General features: G+C 43.3%; 1 protein-coding gene across 2 annotated transcripts in view; it reads right to left on the bottom strand.

Annotated features, from left to right (window-relative positions):
- Positions 1-24771, bottom strand: part of OSBPL8 (oxysterol binding protein like 8) — a 356358-nt gene that overhangs the window by 238268 nt on the left and 93319 nt on the right. For both annotated transcript variants that reach the window (XM_040343960.1, XM_040343961.1), the window contains exon 3: positions 17231-17337. In XM_040343960.1, the coding sequence (XP_040199894.1) occupies positions 17231-17272 (42 nt within the window). In that variant the 5' untranslated portion in view covers positions 17273-17337. The remainder of the gene's footprint in view (positions 1-17230; positions 17338-24771) is intronic.

Below are 24771 nucleotides of genomic sequence, written 5' to 3'. Positions count from 1 at the left end.
TGCATCTGCTGACTTTTAATATTAGAACACTTACCGGTCCAGGACGCCCGCAATCTCCTCACCCAAAGCCGATCTGTCCCTCGGCTGCCGGGTGGAGGCGCTGGCATCTTCAGTAAGGGAATCGGAAAGTGAAGCCTTGCAGCCTCACAGCCTGGTTCCCTACTGCGCATGCGTGAGTCACGTCCTTACTGGTCCCTGCTGTCTTCTGGGACCTGCGTGGCTCCCAGAAGACAGAGGGGGGGCAGAGGAGGGGCTGGACATGGCATAGATCGCCACAGATTCTGCGGCGATCTATCGCAGGAAGTGGGGGCAAATGCAAAAGCAAATGTAAGTTCCATTTTTGGGTGGAACGCTGCTTTAAATGAATGCATTATCAAAACAGAAATACAAAGTAAATGATTAAAAAAAGTGTCTGATGACTCAAAAGTAAAAAAAATATTAAAAAAAAAAAAAAAAAAAAAAAAAAAAGGTATACCCCAACATTGGCCATCCCTTTTTTGCTTCCTCTTGGAGAGATATGTACCATTGGAAGAAGTGGAGTCACACTGGTCTGCAAAATCAGACATTTGAATTGAGCAAAACACCCAGTTACTGGCTAAGAGAAGATATGCCACATTGGGACCCTGTACACCTAGGTGTTGTCATAAAATGTAAGAAGAGCCCCTGGGCAAGCAAAGCACATCTACTCACCTAACACATCAACCCCCCCCCCCATCATGATCCAGCTCTGTGAGTGAGAGCAGTGGTTCTCTCCGCTCTCTCGCTTCTCATTGGACATGGAGGCAGTAGTGGGAGCGATTGACTCCTGCTGATGTTAATCACAGCCTGAAAAGAGAGAGCAAGGGGCAGGGCAGAGACACAAACAGTGTGGCTCGGGATCGAGCACCCCGCCCCATTGTGCCTATAGCCGGCGGCTTACTATGGGGGCGCGTAGAAAGTTGGGGGGGGGGGGGGTGCAACAGAGCAAGTAATGACAGGTTTGTTATTAAAAAAAAAAAAAAAAAAAAACACCTTTAAAGCGGATGTGCCACGGGGAAAATAATATTAAAAACAAGCAGCTACAAATACTGCAGCTGCTGACTTTTAATATTAGGACACTTACCTGTCCTGGAGTCCAGCGCCGATCGCAGCAGAGCACGAGCGATCGCTCGTCTCTCTGCTGCTCCCCCCGCCATCCACGCTGAGGGAACCAGGAAGTGAAGCGCTGCGGCTTCACTGCCCGGTTCTCTACGGCGCATGCGCGAGTCGCGCCCGCTGATTGGCTCCCGCTGTGTGCTGGGAGCCAAATGTTCCCAGCACACAACGGGGGGGGGGGGGCGACGGGATGTGACGGAATGCCCGTCTTTTGCCCGTGAATGCCGGGCCGGAAGTGGGTGCAAATACCTGTCTTTAGACAGGTATCTGCACCCCCCTCCCCCTGAAAGGTGTCAAATGTGACACCGGAGGGGGGGAGGGTTCCGATCAGTGGAACTCCACTTTAGGGTGGAGAACCGCTTTAAGCCTCTTTCACTTTGAGGCGTGGAGCCGCGGTGACGGTATAGCCGCGCTATTTGTAGCGCGGCTATACCGTCGTATTTACCGCGATATTCGGGCGCTAGCGGTGAGGTTTTAACCCCCGCTAGCGGCGGTATTACCGCGCTTTCCCATTGATTTCAATGGGAAGGCGCGGTATAGGAGCGGTGAACACACCTCTCCTATACCGCGGTAAAGATGCGGCTAGCAGGACTTTTGGAGCGCACCGCTTCAATGTGAAAGCCTTCTGGCTTTCACATTGAACACTACAGGGCAGTTTTTTTCATGTGGTATAGCAGCGCTATTTTTAGCCCTGTACCGCATGAAAAACGCCTCGATGTGAAAGGGGCCTTAGAATTAATTTTAAGGACACCATCACAATAAAAAACATTTGTAAAAACAGTTGCTTTGAGAATTGATGCCACTATAAGACACATTATATTATATAAAAATACAAAACATATAACCAAACACGTCAAGACACAAGGTCAGCTCAAGCACAAAAAAAATAAATAATGCGCCATTCATTGCGTTCTGCCTTTATTATAACAGGTAATGCCTACATTTTAAAACTCTCAGGAGCAATTACAGATTACGATATCTAATCTTTCTAAAGGCTATAACAATAATGGTGGTGTTACCTTTATATCCAAAGATAAGTGGCTATTTAAGTAAATAGGTTTTATGGCACATTTCTTTTATGATAAGAAGGCTAAGGAAAGGAAGTCTGCATTCCCATAGGCCACGGTGCTCACATAGCTACAAGGCAATATGTGACTAATTCAAGTCCTGCAGAGGCAATTCTTCTAATAGCACAATCTCAGCTTATTAGTGCTAGGAAATGACATCCAATAACCACAGACATTGAAAAAAATGTAGATTTTTATTCTTTTTTTAAATGTCATGCAACTATATATATATACACATTATAAATAAATATAATTTACGTGGTGGACGTGAGCAATGTGTGTGAGGGGGGGCAGACTGGACACAATTCCAGCTATGATGGCTTTAAGCCAGCGGCCCCCAACCTCTTTTGGCACCGGCTGTGTGCAAGGGGCACCGGCGTGGGGGGTATCATTCAATTATATGTAAAATTAAGCCCCCCCCGCAGCATTGCAGAGTACTTGCAGCCAGGTACAATGCTGTCAGCCTCTCCTCTGCGCGGGTAAAATAGCTGCAGGTGAAACACAGGCACATGCGAGATGAGAGTGAGGGTGGGCGGTGAGAGATGACATCATTCTCTCTCTTCTGGGTCGCAGCTGCACCTCTGTGTAGAGCAGCCTTCGCAGCCCTATAAGTAAGGGCAGAACAGCGGTGAGGGCAACGAGAGATGATGTCATCTCTCTCCCCCACACCACTGACATTACTTGTCTCCTCCGTGGCCCGGCAGCAGAAGCGCGACAGTCTGGCGATTGGCCCCCGGCCCACAGTTTGGAGACCTCTGCTTTAAGCAGCTAGTCATTCTCCATAAATACTCCCCAATTGCTGGTCAGGTTGTTCATTGCTTATGAAAATATGGTTCTGCTGAGCCAACAGACAGACATATGTATTACTTGAACACCACTACGGTTGAATGATGGCCTGCTAGGTTCCTGTCTTTTTTTTGTTTTTCGGTATATTTAGTCTTCTCCGCTTTGGAGGAATGCTATAGCACTAATATATATTTGGAGTGATGCTTTTGCCACTTACTTCTGGTCACATGTATCTGAAAACTATATATGGTGTCGCTTGATGCTTAGTGGACTCCTCTATGAACTCTGCTGACAAGATAGTGAGACCCACTCTTACCAACAACCCCTGAATGTGTCCTGATGAAGCAAAACAGTGAAATGCGTTGACGCACAGGGCTCACTGTTTGTTCATGTGGAGCAGATTTTCATTTGTTTGTGCCATGTACTCTTGTCCATTTTATGATATTTTTAACCCTTTTCCTCTTTTTTGTTTTGATTGCCTTATGAATTGTTCATCAAATAAATAATTTGTTATACTCCAACTCAAAAGTACCTTCAAAGTCCAACCTTTAAGTTTCTGCCCTTCTCTTCATCTTATTAGATACATTATAAAGAAATTATAAAAAAAAGTTATATACCGGTATTTAGTATTCCTCATTTTACTGACCAAGTATGCTTTACTACAGTCTTTATTAAATCCTTCCTTGCAGTGGGGCTACCTCCTCCTCCCCCATACCACAAGGTTTAAGTGCTCATTTATGCTCCAAGAAACCAGTAACAAGGACTTTTAGTTACCTTTTCCTCGCTCCTGCAGGCTCCTTCCATGTAACCAGTCCCCCCAGCTCCTGCTCTAAAATACTCTAGCTGTTGCAGGCACTCTGACGCCATCAGGTACAGAGCAGGGCCAATCTCTCTGCACTGTACACAAGAATGATGAGGGACTACCCTCAACCTAGAGTTTTAAGGGAAAGTGGTGCCAGCTGCCAGGGAAGGGAGGGCAATGGCAAGTAAAAGCCCTCGCTACTGGTACTCTAGGCATAAACAAGCATTTAACCTTTGCAGGGGGGGGGGGGGGCTAACCCCACTTCAAAAGAGGATTTTTTTTCCCTTGTGTGAAGTGTTAAAAAATAAAAACATAGTTACATGTTGGACAGCAATTTGCCTTTATTTGTGAAAATCCCCTCTAAGTCCTACATGTAGCAACACCTTAATTTGGGTCCTCCGATTGTTACATGGTTCCCCTGCATTGTGCCTCAACATCGAGTACTACAACCAGTATCTTAAAATGGTTGGAAAGGCATGCTTTGCATTAAAGTAAAAAAAAAAAAAAAAAAAACAAACACACTCTGATCAGTTTCCCCCTCCCCAGCATACTTACCTGAGCCTTATCTCGATCCAGTACTGTGCCCAAAAGCAGTATCACTGCTTTCTCTCTCCTCAGCGAGGGCCATTGTCTCCAGCCGCTTTTCAAAAAGTAGTTTCTGTAGCGCCACCTTTTGCTGCGATTACAGCTGTAAGTCGCTTGGGGTATGTCTCTATCAGTTTTGCACATCGAGAGACTGACATTTTTGCCCATTCCTCCTTGCAAAACAGCTCGAGCTCAGTGTGGTTGGATGGAGAGCGTTTGTGAACAGCAGTTTTCAGTTCTTTCCACAGATTCTCGATTGGATTCAGGTCTGAACTTTGACTTGGCCATTCTAACACATGGATATGTTTCTTTGTGAACCATTCCATTGTAGATTTTGCTTTATGTTTTGGATCATTGTCTTGTTGGAAGACAAATCTCCGTCCCAGTCTCAGGTCTTTTGCAGACTCCATCCATCTTCCCATCAATTTTAACCATCTTCCTTGTCCCTGCTGAATAAAAGCAGGCCCAAACCATGATGCTGCCACCATGTTTGACAGTGGGGATGGTGTGTTCAGGGTGATGAGCTGTGTTGCTTTTACGCCAAACATAACGTTTTGCATTGTTGCCAAAAAGTTCAATTTTGGTTTCATCTGACCAGAGCACCTTCTTTCACATGTTTGGTGTGTCTCCCTGATGGCTTGTGGCAAACTTTAAACTACACTTTTTATGGATATCTTAAGGAAATGGCTTTCTTCTTGCCACTTTTCCATAAAGGCCAGATTTGTGCAGCATACGACTGATTGTTGTCCTAAGGACAGAGTCTCCCACCTCAGCTGTAGATCTCTGCAGTTCATCCAGAGTGATCATGGGCCTCTTGGCTGCATCTCTGATCAGTCTTCTCCTTGTATTATCTGAAAATTTAGAGGGATGGCCAGGTCTTCGTAGATTTGCAGTGGTCCGATACTCCTTTCATGTCAATATTATCGCTTGCACAGCGCTCCTTGGGATGTTTAAAGCTTGGGAAATCTTTTTGTATCCAAATCCGGCTTTAAACTTCTCCACAACAGTATCGCGGACCTGCCTGGTGTGTTTTTTGTTCTTCAAGATGCTCTCTGCGCTTTAAACGGACCTCTGAGACTATCACAGTGCAGGTGCATTTATACAGAGACTTGATTACACACAGGTGGATTCTATTTATCATCATTAGTCATTTAGGTCAACATTGGATCATTCAGAGATCCTCACTGAACTTCTGGAGAGAGTTTGCTGCACTGAAAGTAAAGGGGCTGAATAATTTTGCACGCCCAATTTTTCAGTTTTTTGTTAAAAAAGCCTGAAATATCCAATAAATTTCATTCCACTTCATGATTGTGCCCCACTTGTTGATTCTTCAAAAAAAAAAAAAAAAATACAGTTTTATATCTTTATGTTTGAAGCCTGAAATGTGGCAAAAGGTCGCAAAGTTTTAAGGGGGCCGAATACTTTCGCAAGGCACTGTAATTATGCATTTTGGCAGGACATTGTCAGTTTAAAATGCCAACATTTACGAGAGGCTTGTTTAAATAGGCATTTAAAATGTATCAATCGTTTGCAGAACTAGCTTAACCTGATCGCTTTAAAATTGTTTACAGATCAAATTCCCTGCAGACTGAGAAAGAAGAAAAGCAATCTCTTCTATCCAGCTTTCACTCGGCACTGGTGTGCACTCTGGGAATCCCTTTCCACTGTGATCACTTCTCAGGTTCCACTTTCTCCTGTGTTCCATGCTTTGATTAGAAGATGGGTGTTAAGCAGGATTCTGTCATTAGGTTAAACACCTTCCTGATGGAGGCTGCCACTGTCTGACTCCAGCTACATGCCATTTCCAGGGCAGTGAGGTACGGGCTTAGCGTCACCGACAGCGAGGTGCCTGGCAATGTATCACCACCCCCTCTCCATAAAATGTAACATAAAACAACTCTGAATAGTAATGAGAAAAACTACACAGAATAGATGTTCTCCTTTCTTCAGTACATTTACATTAAAGCTTTATTTTTTTTTAACTGACTGCATTCAAAGCCTGCACGCAAAAACCGACGCAAGGAAAAAAAAAAATCAGGAACAGATTGAGGTTTATAAAGTTAAACCTATTGATTGTTTTAATTTTGCGTGCTCTTTCTATGTCATCTGGTGACTTTATAATCGCACGATTTTTAAGCTGCTGTCAATGTGAACGAGGTGTTTTTCTGCCTGCTGTACGTTGAGCCAATGAAAACCTGTATGCCGGCCGGCAATTTACCTTTTAATGCTGTTTTAAACACGCTCGCTTGTGAGTATATTTTACCCTTTTTAAAATAAAGTGTATGCTACAGAGTTACGCTATGTGCGCCTGTCTTTCTTTATTTTCATCTCCACGGTGGTACTGAGACATCACGCTCAGGGGACGGAGAGCTTCCTGGGACCCATCAGAGGGATAAAGGCCTGGGCTGGGCTATAGCCACCTGCCTCAAACCGCTTGCCTTCTGGTAAGCGGCTTTCCATATTCCGGTGGAGGGTCACTGTATGCATATTTGTCACTGGGTGTTGTGGAACGTAGGATCGATCACTGCAAGGACTGTATCTTATTGCCTGTGAACATTGTGAATACTTGTGTCATCTGAACTGCCACGGATTCATCACATCCCCAATGTGTGTGATTTAATTGTTTTTGTGGCGCGGCTTTTTCTTTTTGTTTATTGCTATTGTGTTTTCACACGCTTGCTGCTGCCAAGGATTGGAGGGTGGGGGGGTTATCAGCGCGGTTTTTTGTTGTTAATGAAAATATTGTTTATGTATTTTCTCAAAACCAAGGGGGGAAAAAGCTGCAGGTTGCATTTTTCTAAACCAGAACCTGCAAAAGTAGATAGAAACTTTAAAATTAAATACAATAGTATCCACATTTCCTTGCTGTTTTTGTGCAGAAGATATTGGCCCTATGCGCCAACACCAATAGGAGATTGGATATAGGCAAGAGGAAATTTTTAACTACTGGCTGAGATTGCCGTCTCTTAAGGCCCATACACAAGATACAAAAATTGTATGGAAAAAATGTGTAAATTCTTTTCCATATGAGTCGTTTGTACATCTTTACTTGTACTTTTTTTTTGTTATATGGAAATTGGAAATACCTTTAATAAACATATTGAAACAGAAAAAAATTGTACGCCGAGCTGTCCGATGATTTTCGGGTCACTAGTATGATGCTTTAAACAAACGATTTCGCTTTTTTTACCAGTCAAAAGCTGGATGTGCAGACTATAAAACTGTTGAACTCAATGTCCGATTTTCGTTTCATTAGTACGGTTTTCGTATGAAAAAAATCTTAAGAGTAAGACTACGCATGCTCAGAAACGAAAGAACACATTACGTCACTTCTGACGTTGTGTTCTGACGTACGAAAATTTTCGTATTGCGAGTAACCTCTTTACTATCTACATGAGACTAGCATGCCTGAAAAAACAGACGTTCGGTCGTCTGAAAATCTATGCGTGTGTACGAGGCTTTACATTTGCAACAGTAGGTGAAAGGAGAAAGCCATTTGTATGAAGGGAAAAAAAAAAAAGGTTAATTACGGTACCTTCAACTATACCATTATTGTAGCAGGCTGTGCACCAATACCAATTGAAGCGGAGTTCTACCCAAAAGTGGAACTTTGGCTCATCCGATTAATCCAGTCTTTGACAGGAATCCTTTCCCACTTCCTGGAGACTCAGCAGCGGGTATTGGCGTCAACGGTGGGGCTCCCTCCTCCTTCCCCGGCTGCCGGGCCAGTAGGAGAGAGGAGCGGGCCTCGCGCATGTGCAGTAGGGTTCCCAGCGTTAACCCGAAAGACTACACTGCCGGGTAACCTTACCTGCAATGGCAACATCAGCTGCGGTGCCGACATCGCTGGACTCCAGGACAGATAAGTGTCCATTTATTAAAAGCCAGCAGCCAGACACTGCTGTGTCTTCATCGCAAAAGAAGATACAGCAGTAGTTGTGGGAACAATAATCAACTCCAGGCTAGACTATGCAAACGCCCTTTACCTTGGTCTTCCAAAATACCAGGTTGCTCGTCTACAAGTCGTCCAGAATACGGCGGCACGACTTATAACAGGAAATAAAAACTGGGAATCAATCACTCCCTCAGGTCCCTTCACTGGCTGGCCGTAAAGGACCGGATCACATTTAAGGCCCTCTGCCTGACACACAAATGTGTTCAAGGAATCGTTCTATTTTATTTATGTGAGAAAATAAAATACCACAACCCCAATCCCTTTCTCAGGTCCACCGACCAAAATTTACTTCAAATCCCCAAGGCCCGTTACAAGACAAAAGGAGAACGAATATTTGCAGTCCAAGGACCCTGACTGTGGAACGCATTACCAACCAACATCCGAACGGAAATGAATCACCAGGCCTTAAGGAAAAAACTCAAGACCCACCTATTCTGAAGGCCAAATTAGAAGGAAATTGATACCAAGCGCCTTGAGGTGATTCAGTTCGCATTTGTAGCGCTATACAAGTTTTTCATTCATTCATTGGTGCTTTTAGCTCATTCAAATGAGTGAACACAAAATCAGTAAAGTAAATCCAGCCTTTGAGAACCGGCAAACCTTTATTGGAAACGCTATTACAACAGACTTTTAATGGAGCATTAAGCGTGCCCGCTTCCAATTAGTTTTAGGTGATTAGTGGTGAACTTCAAGGATAACTCAATTTTTTGGGGGGGGAGGTTGATGTATATATCAAAGTCATATTTTGATTAAATGTTATAATAAATTACCATTCCTTTTAAAATCAGCAGTGCTGTAATTTTCTGTAAAATGCAATATGCATTCTGGAGGTGCTGTGTACACAGAATGACTAAAAACATAATTTCCTGCTGGTATGTTTGACTTACGGATTTTATCAGTAGTCGGCACTAACTAGATTCTGGGCATCTCTTGCAACAAAAATTTAATTTTTGGTACGATACTCCCAAAAGGTAAATAACATCTAAAAAGGGATTCAAACCCTGCCACTTAGAAACACGTAAATGCAGCAGAAGATTGACAATTAAAAAAATACTCCCATTCATATTCACTGTGGACATGGACACAGTCAAACAAACAGCTTTCTTCAAAGTAGGCATCAATAACAAAGTTTGTTACAATCCCTGCAACGTACATTGATCACCCAGGAGTAGGATTTTTTTTTCTCTCAACCACTTCCCAATCCCCTTACACAGAAATACTGCTGCAGGGCAGTCGCTCTGCACTGGATCATGTATTTGGTAGTAGGGCCGAAACAACTAATCGATTAGGAAATTAATCGATTACAATTTTCATAATCGATTAATCGCCCAGTAACATAATGGGGTTAAAAAAACTAAAATTGGCCCTTCATAGTACAAAAAAGCAAATGGCTACTGTAAATATTACTTTCACTGTCCCACAGTAAAAAAAATGAACCCCTTACAGTAGCGATTATTTGCTCTTTTTGGACTTATTTTAGTTTTTTTAACCCCATTATGTTACTAAACATCTCAGGCCTGGGTTCACACCTCTGTTTTTTGGTGCTTTTTGCAGAAACACACTACAGTTCATTTACATGTTTTCCTATGGGACACGTTCACATCTATGACTTTTTTTCAGCTGCTGCATATTTGGAAAGGGCAAGGAGTTTTTAACGCAAAACGGTGCCATTTTGTTTTTTTTTGGTTCAATATACTTCAACGGAGAAGCTGCAGAAAAGCATGTAATGTGTTTTTGCGGCAATTTGTGTTTTGTAATCTGCCCAACAACAAAAAAAATAAATAAAATAAAATAAAAAAAAAATTGCATTTTTTTTTTTAAGGCCATTATCCGATAAATCTAAACAATAATCGGCCAACTAATCGATTATGAAAACAATCGTTAGTTGCAGCCCTATTTGGTAGGTGATCAGCGCTTCTGGGTTATTTGTTACAGCACAAGCCAGACAATGATTGATCGCAGGGACCCGTTAATCAGCGCCATCGTTCATAAAAGGCAGTTGTGTTGTAAACACAGAGCTCCAAACACTGACAGACCATCTTGCTGTAAAAAATACACAAGCCTGCTTAGTAAAAGCAGCATTACACCCATTATGCATTGTCAGTGTTATTAGTACGGTGACAGTGTATAGAATTAGCACTGATCATTGTATTAGTGTCACTATTGATGTCAGCTAGTGTCGGATTGTCTGCCGTACTATCACAGTCCCACTACAAGTCACTGATCACCATTACTAGTATTTAAAAAAAAAAAAAATACAGTATCTTTACCAGACGCTATAACTTTCACGCAAACCACCTCATATACACTTAATGGGATTTTTTTTTTTTTATTACCAAAGACATGTAGTAGAATACATTTTGGCCTAAATTCATGAAGAAATTTTTATTGGATATGTTTTATAGTAGAAAATCAAACAAAAATATATATTTATTTTTTTAAATGCTCGGTCTTTTTTTATATTTATTTTATTATTTCTATCACATAAAAAACTCAGTGGTGACCAAATACCACCAAAAGAAAGCATTATTTGTGTGGAAAAAAAAAATGATAAATTTAATTTGCGTATAGTGTTGCATGACCACGCATTTGTCAGTTAAAGTAGCGTAGTGCTGAATAACAAAAAATGCCCTGCTCGTGAAGGGGGTTAAAATCTTCCGGAGGTACAGGTGGTTAATAAAAGTGTAGTTACTCCAAGACCCCTTTCACACTGGAGCGTATTGCAGACGCTATAGCGTTAAAAATAGCGCCTGCAATACACCCTTAAAAATCTGTCCCCATTCACTCCCGTGTGAAAGCCCTAGGGGCTTTCACACTGGAGTGGTGCATTAGCAGGATGTTAAAAAAGTCCTGCTAGCCGCATCTTTGGAGCGGAGAAGGAGCGGTGAGCGAAATCAATGGGACAGCACGGCTGTATTTTTTTTCGCGGGCGGTTTTAACCCCTTTCTCAGCCGCTAGCGGGGGGTAAATGCGGCCCGCTAACGGCCGAAATGCACTGCAAATCCGCCCATAGCATCAGCGGTAAATATAGCCTTTTACCGCCGACGCTATGGGCGGTACAGTGTGAAAGGGCTCTTACATGAGTTTAGTTACTGCAGCCAGCCTTTCCTTGTTCTGAAATGGTTGGAAATATGGACTAGGTTTACAAACAGGCCTAAAAACTTATCCAAAGAATGGCAAGGAGTGCTGGTTCAAAACACACACACACACACACACACACACACACACACACACACATATACATACATACTATATATATATATATATATATATATATATATATATATATATATATATATATATATATATATACATATATACATACATACATACATATATACATACACACACACACACACACACACACACACACACACACACACACACATACCACATATACAGTGCATCTGGAAGGTATTCCCAGCGCTTCACTTTTTCCACATTTTGATACAGCCTTATTCCAAAATGGATTGAATTCCTCATTTACTCAAAGTTTTATAAATAATATCCTATAATGAAAACGTGAAAAAAGTTTGAAATCTTTGCAAATTTATTTAAGCCCTGGTTCACACTGGGTACGATTTGGAACGATTTGAGATGCGATTTGACATGTCAAATCGCATCTCAAATCGGCAGCAATTGTCGGCAATGGCACTGTCCTAATCAGTGCGACGCCGCATCTGCGATTTCAAAAAGTAGTTCCTGTACTACTTTTTGCGATTTCGGGCCGCGATTTACATGAAATTGCGGCCAAAATCGCCGCAAAATCGCAGCCGCGAAATCGCATTTTACCGCGATTTTGAATTCGCAGCAGTGTGAACCTAGGCTAAACAAATAAAAAAATCAAATGTACATAGATATTTATAGTCTTTGCTTTGACAATCTGAATTGAGGTGCATACGGTTTCCACTGATCATCCTTGAGCTGTTTCTACAACTATTGGAATCCACCTGTGGTAAATTCAGTTGATTGAACATGATTTGGAAGGTCACACACCTATCTATATATAAGGTCCCACAGCCAACAGCGCATGTCAGGGCACAAAACAAACCAAGCCAGGAATTCCAAAGAATGGCTTGTAGACCTCCTAAACAGAATTGCATCGAGGCACAGATCTGGGAAAGGGTACAGAAAAATTTCTGCCACATTGAAGGTCCCAATGAGCACAGTGGTCTCCATCATCTGTAAAAATAAGTTGTTTGGAACCACCAGGTTTCCTCCTAGAGTGGGCCACCCGGCCAAACTAAGCAATCGGGGGAGAAGAGCATCTCTGCAGCACTTCACCAATCAAGCCTGTATGGTAGAGTGACCAAACGGAGGCCACTTCTCAGGAAAATCCACATGACAGCGCATCTGGAGTTTTGCTGTGAAGGACTCTCAGAGAATGAGAAACCAAAAATTCGTTGCTCTGATGGAACAAAGATTGAAATCTTTGGCCTGAATGGCAAGAGTCATGTCTGGAGGAAACCAGTCACTGCTTATAACATGGCAAATACCATCCCTACAGTGAAGCATGGTGGGGGCAGCATCATGCTGTAGGGATGTTTTGCAGCGGCAGAAACTGTGAGACCAGTCAGGACAGAGGGAAAGATGTATGCAGCAATATACAGAGACATCCTTGATGAAAACCTGCTCCAGAGCGCTCTGGAACTCAGACTGGAACGGAGGTGCATTAATTAATTTATATATATATATATATATATATATATATATATATATATATATATATATATATATATATATATATATATATATATATATATATATATATATATATATATATACATATATACACATACACATACACACACACACACACACATATACACACACATATACACACACACACACACACACACACACACACACACACACACACACACCTTAAAAAAAAATTGCTGCAATTTGCATTTATTTTGGCCAATTTGTTGTTGGGCAGATTAGAAAACACATTGCCACAAAAATGTTTTTTCTGCAGCTTCTCCTTTGAAGTATATTGAACCAAAAAAAAATAAAAAATAGCACCGTTTCCAAATACACAGCAGCTGAAAAAATCATGGTTGTGAAACCATGTAAATGAACTGTAGTGTGTTTCTGCAAATAGCACAGAGGTGTGACCCAGGCCTGATATGTTTAGTAACATAATTGGGTTAACAAAAACAAAAATTAGTACAAAAAGAGCAAATAATCGCTACTGTAAGGGGTTCATTTTTTACACACACACATAAATACACACATACATACATACACACACACTATAAATGACCCTTATGTAACAAATTGTATTTTGAATCCACTGCTTTTTAAGACATGACAATGAATATAAATGATAAATAGTAGTCGGTCATTTAGGAAAAGGGAAATACACATGTAAAGGTTACGAAATGTGACTAACAATTCACATTGCCAAAAGCCACAGGAAATGCGATCTATGAATCATTCTAGGTAAATATCAGACATTCTCAGAGACCCAAATACATGGTCACACCAAAAAGCACTAAAGCACTCAGAGCCTCAATCAGAATGAGACACTATATATATACATATACACACACACACACACACACACACACACACACACACAAATATATGTTTGAGAGAACATTAGCAACTCACCTCAAACTTCTACGAAGCCCTCCAGAGTACAGAACACTGTATACACACAAGATGGCTGTTCTGTCCCAGGCTATTTATACCCACCTGCATCAGTTGATAACAAGCAGCCCATTCGTAATACATCCCAACATTATATATTTATAATCTGATAGTCCGGATAACTAGCAAATGACACCAGCACTGTACCCTTGCCAGTCAGTCGATCTTGCCAATTTACTGACCCAGTTGTGCCGTAATGAACTCCACAAGACCTAACCTAGAGCTGGATACGTTTTAAATGAAGATATCAAAACCCTCCAGCGCTGTGTTCCCAGCAGGTCATGACTGGGGAACAGGTAGGGTGCTTGTAGACAAAACAAATGGCTTACGTCCAGAAACATCCCAAACCAATTAAATATGGGCATATGTTTAACCACTTGCCTACTGTGCACATACACCCCCTTCCTGCCCAGACGAAATTTTAGCTTCCGGCACTGCGTCACTTTAACTGACAATTGCATGGTCGTGCGACGTGGCTCCCAAACAAAATTTATGTCCTTTTTTTCCCCACAAATAGAGCTTTCTTTTGGTGGTATTTGATCGCCTGGGCGGTTTTTATTTTTTGGGCTATAAACAAAAAAATCGTAAATTTTGAAAAAAAAAAAAACACAATATTTTTTTACTTTTTGCTATAATAAATATCTCTTGTTTTAAAAAACATTTTTTTTTATCTCAGTTTAGGCCGATACGTATTCTTCTACATATTTTTGGTAAAAAAAAAAATCGCAATAACCGTATAGTGACTGGTTTGCGCAAAAGTTATATTGTCTACAAAATAGGGGACATAATGATTTTTTTTTATTTATTTTTTTACTAGGAATGGCGGCGATCCGTGATTTTTTTCGGGACTGCGACATTATAGCGGACACATCGGACACTTTTGACACTTTTGACACATTTTTGGGACCATTCACATTTATACAGCGAACAGTGCTATAAATATGCATCGATTGTATAAATGTGACTGGCAGGGAAGGGGTTAACCACTAGGGGGCGGGGAAGGGGTTAAATGTGTAGTCTAGTGAGTTTTCTAACTGTAGGGGGAGGTGGGTGACTGGGGGAGGTCTCCTCTCCCTGACAGGACGTGGATTTCTGCGAAAAAAAACCTTGCCGATCCTCTAAAGGGGACGGTTTTACATTTATTTTTTCTAGTAAATTAAATATTTGAAGATTAATATTTTGTATTTTTTTTGCCAGCAGTGTGAGCTTTAAGGAAATATTTGTAAAAGTCAGTGACTGTGTGTTTAATATCACATTTATTTATTTATAAATATATCCCTAGTCTTCAAACGGTCTGTTTACAGAAGTTCATGGCTCAAGCTGTAATTTACACATAAAACTGAATGACTAATTCCAAATGGCTTATTCCTTATCAGCGTGGTCTGAAATTTTATTTAGACAAAGCCAGCCAAGAAGGAACTTTCTACTGCTCAGCTTGTCTCTTTAGCTAAGCCATGGTACTGGAATCCTTGATCACATGCATCATTTGTAAAAGAATACAAATAGTAAAAACAGCTATAAAAGTGACAGTTTAAAAACAATAAAACAAAAAACAGGTAAAACAATATTTTATTTACCAAAACTAAAAAGAACCTTTAGCTGCTTTTATGACCCCCCACCCCTCAGCAGTACAGCCGTAGCCTCCAATGTTTCTAGGCTTTATAGTAGAAGCCTTCTTGTGAGCCCTCAGAAGCTCTTACAAGGCTGTACATGAGTTTCTGCAGTCTTATCATACAGTTCCACCAAAAAAAAAAAAAATTGCAATTTGGAAAATATATTTACCGTATATACTCAAGTATAACCCGAGGTACCTAATTTTACCACAAAAAAAAAAAATGGGAAAACGTATTGCCTCGAGTATAAGCCTAGGATGAGAATGCAGCAGCTACTGTAAGTGGAAAGGAGGGTCAACAATGCCCATTTGCACGCCACACTGTGCCCAACCTCACTGTGCCAACCTCAGTGTACCTGAAATTGACAGGCTGCAGGCGTCCATTCACTGTTTAAAAGTCGCTGTCTCCTCCTGGTCCCTTCCGTGATAGGCGTTTCTCAGCAAACACAGTTCCGCTTATCACGGATGTTCTCTCATCCTCTGACTCAGTTTCCCAGCAGATCACAGACGTCCTCATGTCCGAGGATGAAAAGACATCTGTGATTGGCAGAACACTGAACACAGTGTCTGCTGGGAAACTGAGTCCGAGGATGAGAGAATGTCCGTGGAACTGTGTCTGCTGAGAAACGCCAATCAAGGAAGGGACCAGGAGGAGACCGCGACTTTTAAACAATGGACGCCCGCAGCCTGTCAATAATTTCATGTACACTGACTTGAGTATAAGCCGAGGGGGGTATGTTCAGCCTTAAAAAAAAAGGGCTGAAAAATTTGGCTTATACTCGAGTATATACGGTATATGGTTTTTAGAAAACTGTACTCCAGCTATAAATTAATACTTTAAATCACTTTTCATAACATGTTACACCCATATTCAGGGTGTAACATGCAATGAATGCACTGGCCCCCGTGTGTTCTGACAGGGGGGCCATTGGTTGAGTGCTGATCGGCAGTACCTTTTTTGGTCATGCTCCTTTGACAAAAGCCAGCCAAACCGCCAGCTTCTACCGGACCGACTGCCCTACACAAGGGCTGAATGTTGGCTGGTTTCTATTGAACCGGCTAATGCCAACCGATATTCAGCCTGTGTGTACGGCCTTTAAAAGCAGACCACATAATATGCAATTTTTTGATAAGTTATTGTATTCTGACAGCAGGAGGTTTCCCAGCCTTCAGAATACAATGATCACTGCTGGAAGCTATAGCTGCATATAAGGAACCAAAAAAAAAAAAAGGTTTAACACACAGAAAAGTGCTTAGAAATACAGTGATTGACAATATACAACTAAACTATACATAAGTTAACTTAAATTCAAGGCAAACACTCACTGTCGTTTTCTGTTGAATCCCCCTCTAGGGACAATTGAACATTAAAGGGCTTATAAACAGAGACATAAAAATTAAAAATAACGTTTCAATGACTTTCCTGATCTGCATTCTTCTTTCAGAAATTACAGTACTTCACTCGTATGAATGATAATACTTGTTTTAATAATATTCTAAAAACACTAAATTGATAGAATTCTATCTATCTGTGTAATGGACAAACACTCCCATCTATGTGAATAATGCAGCCCCACGTATATGTTGTGTGATAATGGCCACCCCCTGGTAATTCAAACTTTAAAGTGACTTACCAAAGTTTTCTCAGGTTCCACCTCTGAGACGTTCGTCTCCATGTCAAATTCTTGTCTGAGAGCCCAGCGTTGAATTAGAAATCTAACATCTCAAGGCCTTGCGTATCCTGTAACAAGAAGATAGCGTGTCAGTGCCAGGGCCAGGCCGAAGAAGGAAATTAGTGCGTTTCTCTACCAAGCAAGACCCGATAACGGACAAAAAAATTAAATAAAAAATCTTTACTGGGCAAAACAAAGAAATATGTTAACAACTATGGGATGGAATCCCTTTGATAGCAAATGGGCTCATACCGACTGCCCTACAGAACATCTGCTGCAAAGAAATCTCTTTGCAAAACAAACAGCAATTTGGAAGGCAATCAATTCTCTCTGAGCAGTTGCAAGAAGTATTCCGTTTACCGAGCTGAAAACGATGGCTCTTTGCAGCCCACAGGGTCCATTGGTTCCAGGGTACAGACTTCACTGTGACACAGAAAACAGGCACGCTCTCACAAAGCCTTTTCAGAGCACAAGCAACGCGCACACAGCAGCAACTGTGCCTGCTATAAAAAGCAGCACCACAGCAAAGTCATACACCAATTTATATGTCAGTGATACAATGACTAGAGCGCAAACTAAACAATCTTTATGTAAGTGGCCTTTGTCAGTGTGAGGGAGGGATTCCTGCTTTGTTTCAAAATCCAAAGTTAGGACTGGCTTGATTACGGTTTCATAGCTTATATGGCGAGGAGAGTCAGGAAAATATATAAAAAAAAGGCACAATGCTGAAAGTAGGGTTAAATGCGCAGTTGTTAGAGGGGAGGTAGTAATAAAATGGGTGCAAATGCATTGATGTGCATGCAAATAGTGAGTAGCATACGCAGGTGCATAGTGGTGAAAGCAGAGGGCAGGCAGGCATTGGGTTATAGTGTGTGTATGGGCAGAGGGGAAGTGCATTTTTTTTTTATTATTCCAGGTATCTATATAGTGCCAACAATTTACGCAGTGCTTTACACATATATTGTACATTCACACCAGTCCCTGCCCTCAAGGAGCTTACAATCTAAGAACTCCCAACTCACATTCATACACAAACATACTAGGGCCAATCTACACAGGAGCCAATTAACCTACCAGCAAGTCTTTGAAGTATGGGAGGAAGTTGAGTAGGAAACCCACGCAAGGCAGTATGGGAGGAAGTTGAGTAGGAAACCCAGGCAAGGCAGTATGGGAGGAAGTCGAGTAGGAAACCCAGGCAAGGCAGTATGGGAGGAAGTGGAGTAGGAAACCCACACAAGGCAGTACGGGAGGAAGTTGAGTAGGAAACCCACGCAAGGCAGTATGGGAGGAAGTTGAATAGGAAACCCACGCAAGGCAGTATGGGAGGAAGTTGAGTAGGAAACCCAGGCAAGGCAGTATGGGAGGAAGTCGAGTAGGAAACCCAGGCAAGGCAGTATGGGAGGAAGTGGAGTAGGAAACCCACACAAGGCAGTATGGGAGGAAGTTGAGTAGGAAACCCACGCAAGGCAGTATGGGAGGAAGTTGAATAGGAAACCCACGCAAGGCAGTATGGGAGGAAGTTGAGTAGGAAACCCACGCAAGGCAATATGGGAGGAAGTTGAGTAGGAAACCCACGCAAGGCAATATGGGAGGAAGTTGAGTAGGAAACCCACGCAAGGCAGTATGGGAGGAAGTTGAGTAGGAAACCCACGCAAGGCACAGGGGGAACATGCAAACTCAAGGCAGGTAGTGCTGTGGTTTGGATTCAACAGTATGGCTGAACTCGTATTGCACAGACATCCCATGTGATCGGCACAGCAATGTGAGAGCGAATCACATGCAATGTCTATTTTCGCATAGCGTATGTGTAAACCCAGGCTGAAAGTAAAAGAAAATACCAAATTGGATTGTCCCCAGAAAAGTAACAGAGGGGAAATCTTCCAATGGAGACACTAGTTCTGGTGACCAGGGGATTCCCAAATAATTCCCTTAATTTGCAGGTGTTTCTTCTCACTTCCTGTTTGGCTATGGAACAGGAAGTGAAGGGAAATCTCTGCAACAAAACACAGATGGTTAAAAAACTAAAAATAAATCCGACATGGGTTATAAGCCTTACTTTGCTCTATCCAAAAAAAAAGCTTTGCTCATAGTTCTACTTTAAGTTGTTTTACCTGCCAGAGATTTTGGAATTCCTTTGCTCAATCATTAGACACCTCTGGACGACTACACCAGAGAAGAAAGAGACTGACAGTGTTGCTTTAGGAAGCAGCAGAACAATGGGTTATTGCTTTGTCCATGTCAGCATGTCCCCTGGCAGCACAGCCTGAAGAGCTCGATGTCATGTACCTGGCACTACCTCTAAGTGCCGCTATACAGTGAATTAACGGAGGCCACTTTTATAAAATTCACTTATTTCTAATACCCAGTTTCCCCTAAAATAAGCCCTACCACAAATATAAGACCTAGCATGAGTTTCTGGGATGGTTGCAATAAAGGCCCTACCCTGAAAATAAACCCTAGTTAAAAAGTTCTTGTAAAATCATGTATGCCGTTCTGCAAAATGATTAATAAATGTGTGGAGGATCTCTTTATTGTGAAAAATACCTTACTAACAGTACTGCTGGGTGTTCACGTGACCCGCTGAAGCTCTTCTCCTTCCGGTTAATGTCAGCAACTTCTCTCTGAGCAGGCTGACATCAGCGGGGATCTCGGCCCCTCCCTCTGCTGTATTAGAAGCGGTGAGGAAGAGCTCCAGCATGTCACGTGAGCGCCCAGCAGCGCTATAAAAAAAAAAAAAAAAGGTATTTTCCAAAATAAAAGTTACACAAGGAGATATATAATGACTTTAACTAAGGTTTATTTTTGGGATTGCAGAATGTCACAATGCTGACCTCTGAGCTGTACATCCCTTAAAAATAAGCCCTAGTGTGTTTTTTGAAGCCAAAATTAATATAACACCCGGTCATATTTTCAGGGTAACACGGTACCTCTAGACAACTAAAGGGTCACTGGTTCAAGTCCCGACCATGACACCATCTGCCTGGAGTTTGCATGTTCTCCCTGGGGCTGTGTGGGTTTCTTCCAGGTACTCCGGTTTCTTCCCACACTCTAAAGACATGCTGCAAGTTGATCCTGACTAAAAAAAAAAATTGTCCCTAGTATATGTATGAATGTGAATTAGGGACCTTAGGCTATAAGCTCCTTGAGGGTAGCGTCTGATGTGAATGCACAATGTATATGTAAAGTGCTGCGTAAATTGACGGCACTATACAAGTACCTGAAATAAATAAAACCAATCAGTGCCTCTGCTTCACACATATCACCTTAACAATTATGGCAGTTAGCATAAGACCTGGGAGACTGCTTGAGCTAGCTAGCTACAGTTAAGTATATGAGAACTTTAAGGCCTCTTGCTCACTGAAAATCATAAAAACACCAGTAGCTTTTCAGAGAGTTTTAAAATATTTTTTACAATAGCGGTTATTAGCGTTTTTCAGCATCTGCATTTTTAAGCTTTTTTATTTATTATTTGATCAAAAACGTTAAGATATTGGTGAGCCACGTTTTTGAGCGTTTGACATAAAATAAAAAAATAAAAAAAAACGCCCCAGCCAAAAACAGTTGATAACAGCATATGTGTGCATGGAGACATAGGATAACATGATGGGAACTTTATTGACTGTAGAAAAAAAGTCTGAAGCCCAAAACAGCAGCTGTAAAAACGTCCAGTATGCATGAGGCCTTAGGAGCATGGATGGTGGACAGTTTCTATGGGCTGCCGATAAAGGTTAAATCTGTCAATTAACAAAGACTTCCTCCAGAAGCATCTTTGTTATCTGACAGTCTGTTGTCGGTTGTCTGTTATCAGCAGTGAACTAAGGCAGCAGATAACACAGCCTATCTGCCAACACCGATTATACACTTCTGCTAAAAAGGGCGGGAAAACTGGCCAAATAGGAAACCCAGAGGGAAAAGATAAAAGCTCAGCGGTGACTGGTTTTCTTTAGTTTGTCATTTTTCCCATTCAGGGCTTATTTAAAGGCCAAGTTCAGCTTTTACAAATAAATAATAAATGCACATCTTTTAGCAGGTTAAAAAAATATATATATATCAATTGTTTTACTCTGCAGCCTGTAAGGCATTGGCACCCACGATAAGCAGATTGCAGGTGCAAAGCCTGGATCCTGCAGGCACTCAGAACTACTATCTGCCCAAACCTCGTACAAGGAGACAGTTACAGAAGGGCAGAAATATTCAATAAATTATCAGGACGCTCACCAGTGCCCTCGCAGTTCATGGAGAATCGCAAGCCGACTGCTGCGGAGTGCAATGTGGTTCATTCATTCACAGAACTCAGTAAAATGGATGATGCAGCCAAGAGGGAGGAGCTGTGCTGTTTTTGAATTGAGAAAGTGGGTGCGGGGAGGCGATCCCCTGCCCGCTGTCACGTTGGGGGGGGGGGGGGGCTGTAACATATTCTATCCTAAACATGTGTGGAACATGTTCCAGAGATGAACTTATCCTTTAAAAACCTCATGCATATGAACGTTTGGAGCATCCATTGTAAATTGCCATCATGTTTTGGCACCTGAAAAGGCATAGCTGCCGCATATAGCTGCCCATAGTAATGAATAGTTGTATGCTAGTTAGCTTTTTGGGGTCCAGAGAGCTACATCTGTGCACAAATTTAAACAAGCACAGCATTCACCAGCATACAGCTAGTGTACAGCCATTTATTACTTTGGACAGTTGTACGATGCAGCTGCATCTCCCAGACATGAAAACCCATCCACAATTTACATGATTGGATGATTAAAAGCATCTAGGAGCATGAACCCAAGGCCCCTCTCCCACGATCGGCCCATAACGATCCGCCTGTTTGTTTTTAGGTGGATCTGAGCGGGCCACTCATTGGCTTGTATGGGCAGGTAGATGTCAGCGGAGCTGGGTCCACCGACACCCGTCTGCCATCGGATCAGACAAGATCCGCTGAAAATAGACGGATGGCGATACGTTCGGCATCCGTCCAGCGGATAGGATGAAAAATAAAAAAGGCTGTCTGTTTTTACGTGATCTTCCCATAGAGGAGAGCGGGGCTCTGAGATCTGTTTCTGCACAGTGAGCAGAGCTACAGATCTGTCATCCGAATTCTCAGCGGGGAACAACGGAGCGAACCCCCGCTGAGCTAGTGGAGTCCGATGAGCGGATCCGCCCCATGTGATAGAGGCCCAAGAAGTCTTTTAACCACTTGGGATCCGCCTGCCGTCAATTGACGGCTGCAGTGCGGATCCCAATTTCCAAACTGCCGTCAATTGACGGCCGCCCCTTTGGGCGTTCCCCGCGCGCGCTCCAGAGCGCGCAGCGGGGAAATTTTGTTTTGCCCGTGTCCCTTGGACACAGCCAATTAGAGATCGCCGCAAACGGCCAATCAGAGTGGCCGTTTGCGATGCGATCTGGGCGGCCAATGAGAGGAGATCTCAAATGTAAACATATGAGATCATCTCTCATTGCCGCCTCTCCCTCCTCACACAGAGACAGCGTGTGAGGAGAGAGAAGTTCTGTGAGTGATAATCGTTACAGTGTTACACAGTGTTACACAGTGTTACAGTGCCTGCCATCCATCCCAGTCCCATCCACCAGTGCCATCCATCCCAGTGCCATCCACCAGTGCCATCCATCCCAGTGCCATCCATCCCAGTGCCATCCATCCCAGTGCAAGCCATCCCAGTGCAAGCCATCCCAGTGCAAGCCATCCCAGTGCCGCCAATCAGTTCCCACCTGTGCTGCCAATCAGTGCCCGCCTGTGTGCCAATCAGTGCCCGCCTGTGCCGCCAATCAGTGCCCGCCTGTGCCGCCAATCAGTGCCCGCCTGTGCTGCCAATCAGTGCCCACCTGTGCCGCCAATCAGTGCCCACCTGTGCCGCCAATCAGTGCCCACCTGTGCCGCCAATCAGTGCCCACCTGTGCCGCCAATCAGTGCCCGCCTGTGCCGCCAATCAGTACCCGCCTGTGCCGCCAATCAGTGCCTGCCTGTGCCGCCAATCAGTGCCTGCCTGTGCCGCCAATCGGTGCCCGCCTGTGCCGCCAATCGGTGCCCGCCTGTGCCGCCAATCGGTACCCGCCTGAGCCGCCAATCGGTACCCGCCTGAGCCGCCAATCGGTACCCGCCTGAGCCGCCAATCGGTACCCGCCTGTGCAGCCAATCGGTACCCGCCTGAGCCGCCAATCGGTGCCCACCTGTGCTGCCAATCGGTGCCCACCTGTGCTGCCAATCGGTGCCCACCTGTGCTGCCAATCGGTGCCCACCTGTGCTGCCAATCGGTGCCCACCTGTGCTGCCAATCAGTGCCCACCTGTGCTGCCAATCAGTGCCCATCAGTGAAGGTTTAGCACACACCAGCAAAATGTCCAAAAGGTCCTATTCCCTTCAGGAGGCTTTCCAAATAATTTCTGCCCCCGACGAGAGCAACGTGGAGCTCTCTCTTTCAGAGTCCCTTTCCAACTCTGATTCGGAGTTTGACGTCGCTTATGAGCCAGCCATCAGTAGCGCAACACTGAGTGACTCAGAGGAGGAAGATAGCCGGCCGGCTAAACGAAGGCGTGAGGAGGCAGTGCCATCCACCAGCACCGCAGTGCCATCTGCCAGCACCGCAGTGCCATCTGCCAGCACCGCAGTGCCATCTGCCAGCACCGCCGTGCCATCTGCCAGCACCGCAGTGCCTCGGCAACAAACTTCCAGGACCCATGCCAGCCTTCCCTATGCCCTTCAGAACCCCTTGTGGCTTCCTGCTACTTCAGGAGAAGCCAACATTCCCCCTTTCACGGCCCAGCCAGGAATCCAAGTGAACACGGAGAATTTTACCCCACTCGATTATTTTAACCTCATGTTTACAGAGGACATGCTATCTGAAATTGTGGCCCAGTGCAACCTATTTGCACAGCAATTTATTGCAAACAATCCCACGTCCTACTATGCCCGTCCCTTCCAGTGGAGAGACCTTACGTTGGACGAGTTCAAAATTTTTTTAGGCCTCACATTTTGTATGGGACTCAACCCAAAAAACACTTCACGTGCCTTTTGGTCCAAAAAGCCGATCTACCACATGCCCATCTTCTCCACCATAATGCCCAGAGCCCGATACTTTGCCATAATGAGATTCCTACATTTCAACGACAATACCCAGTGCCACCCCCGAAATCACCCAGATCATGACAGGCTCTTCAAAATCCGGCCCTTACTCAATTATTTTTCCGAGAAATTCCCCCAATTGTACACCCCGGACCAACACATCTGTGTGGATGAGTCCCTTATCAAATTTAGTGGCAGACTCCAAATAAAACAATTCATGCCCAGCAAAAGAGCCCGCTATGGTGTGAAGGTCTACAAATTGTGTGACCGAGTCACAGGATACCTGTATGCCTACAGAGTATACGAAGGCAAGGACACCCAGATCAATCCCCCTAATTGCCCAGACTACTTGGGATCAAGTGGCAAAATTGTTTGGGAACTAATCAACCCCCTATTAGACAAAGGATACCATCTATACGTAGATAATTTCTACA

Source organism: Rana temporaria, chromosome 3 (assembly GCF_905171775.1).
Source record: "Rana temporaria chromosome 3, aRanTem1.1, whole genome shotgun sequence".
Taxonomy (NCBI): domain Eukaryota; kingdom Metazoa; phylum Chordata; class Amphibia; order Anura; family Ranidae; genus Rana; species Rana temporaria.
The sequence above is the reverse complement of the archived record's forward strand: the minus strand, read 5'-3'. Positions and strand labels throughout refer to the sequence as shown.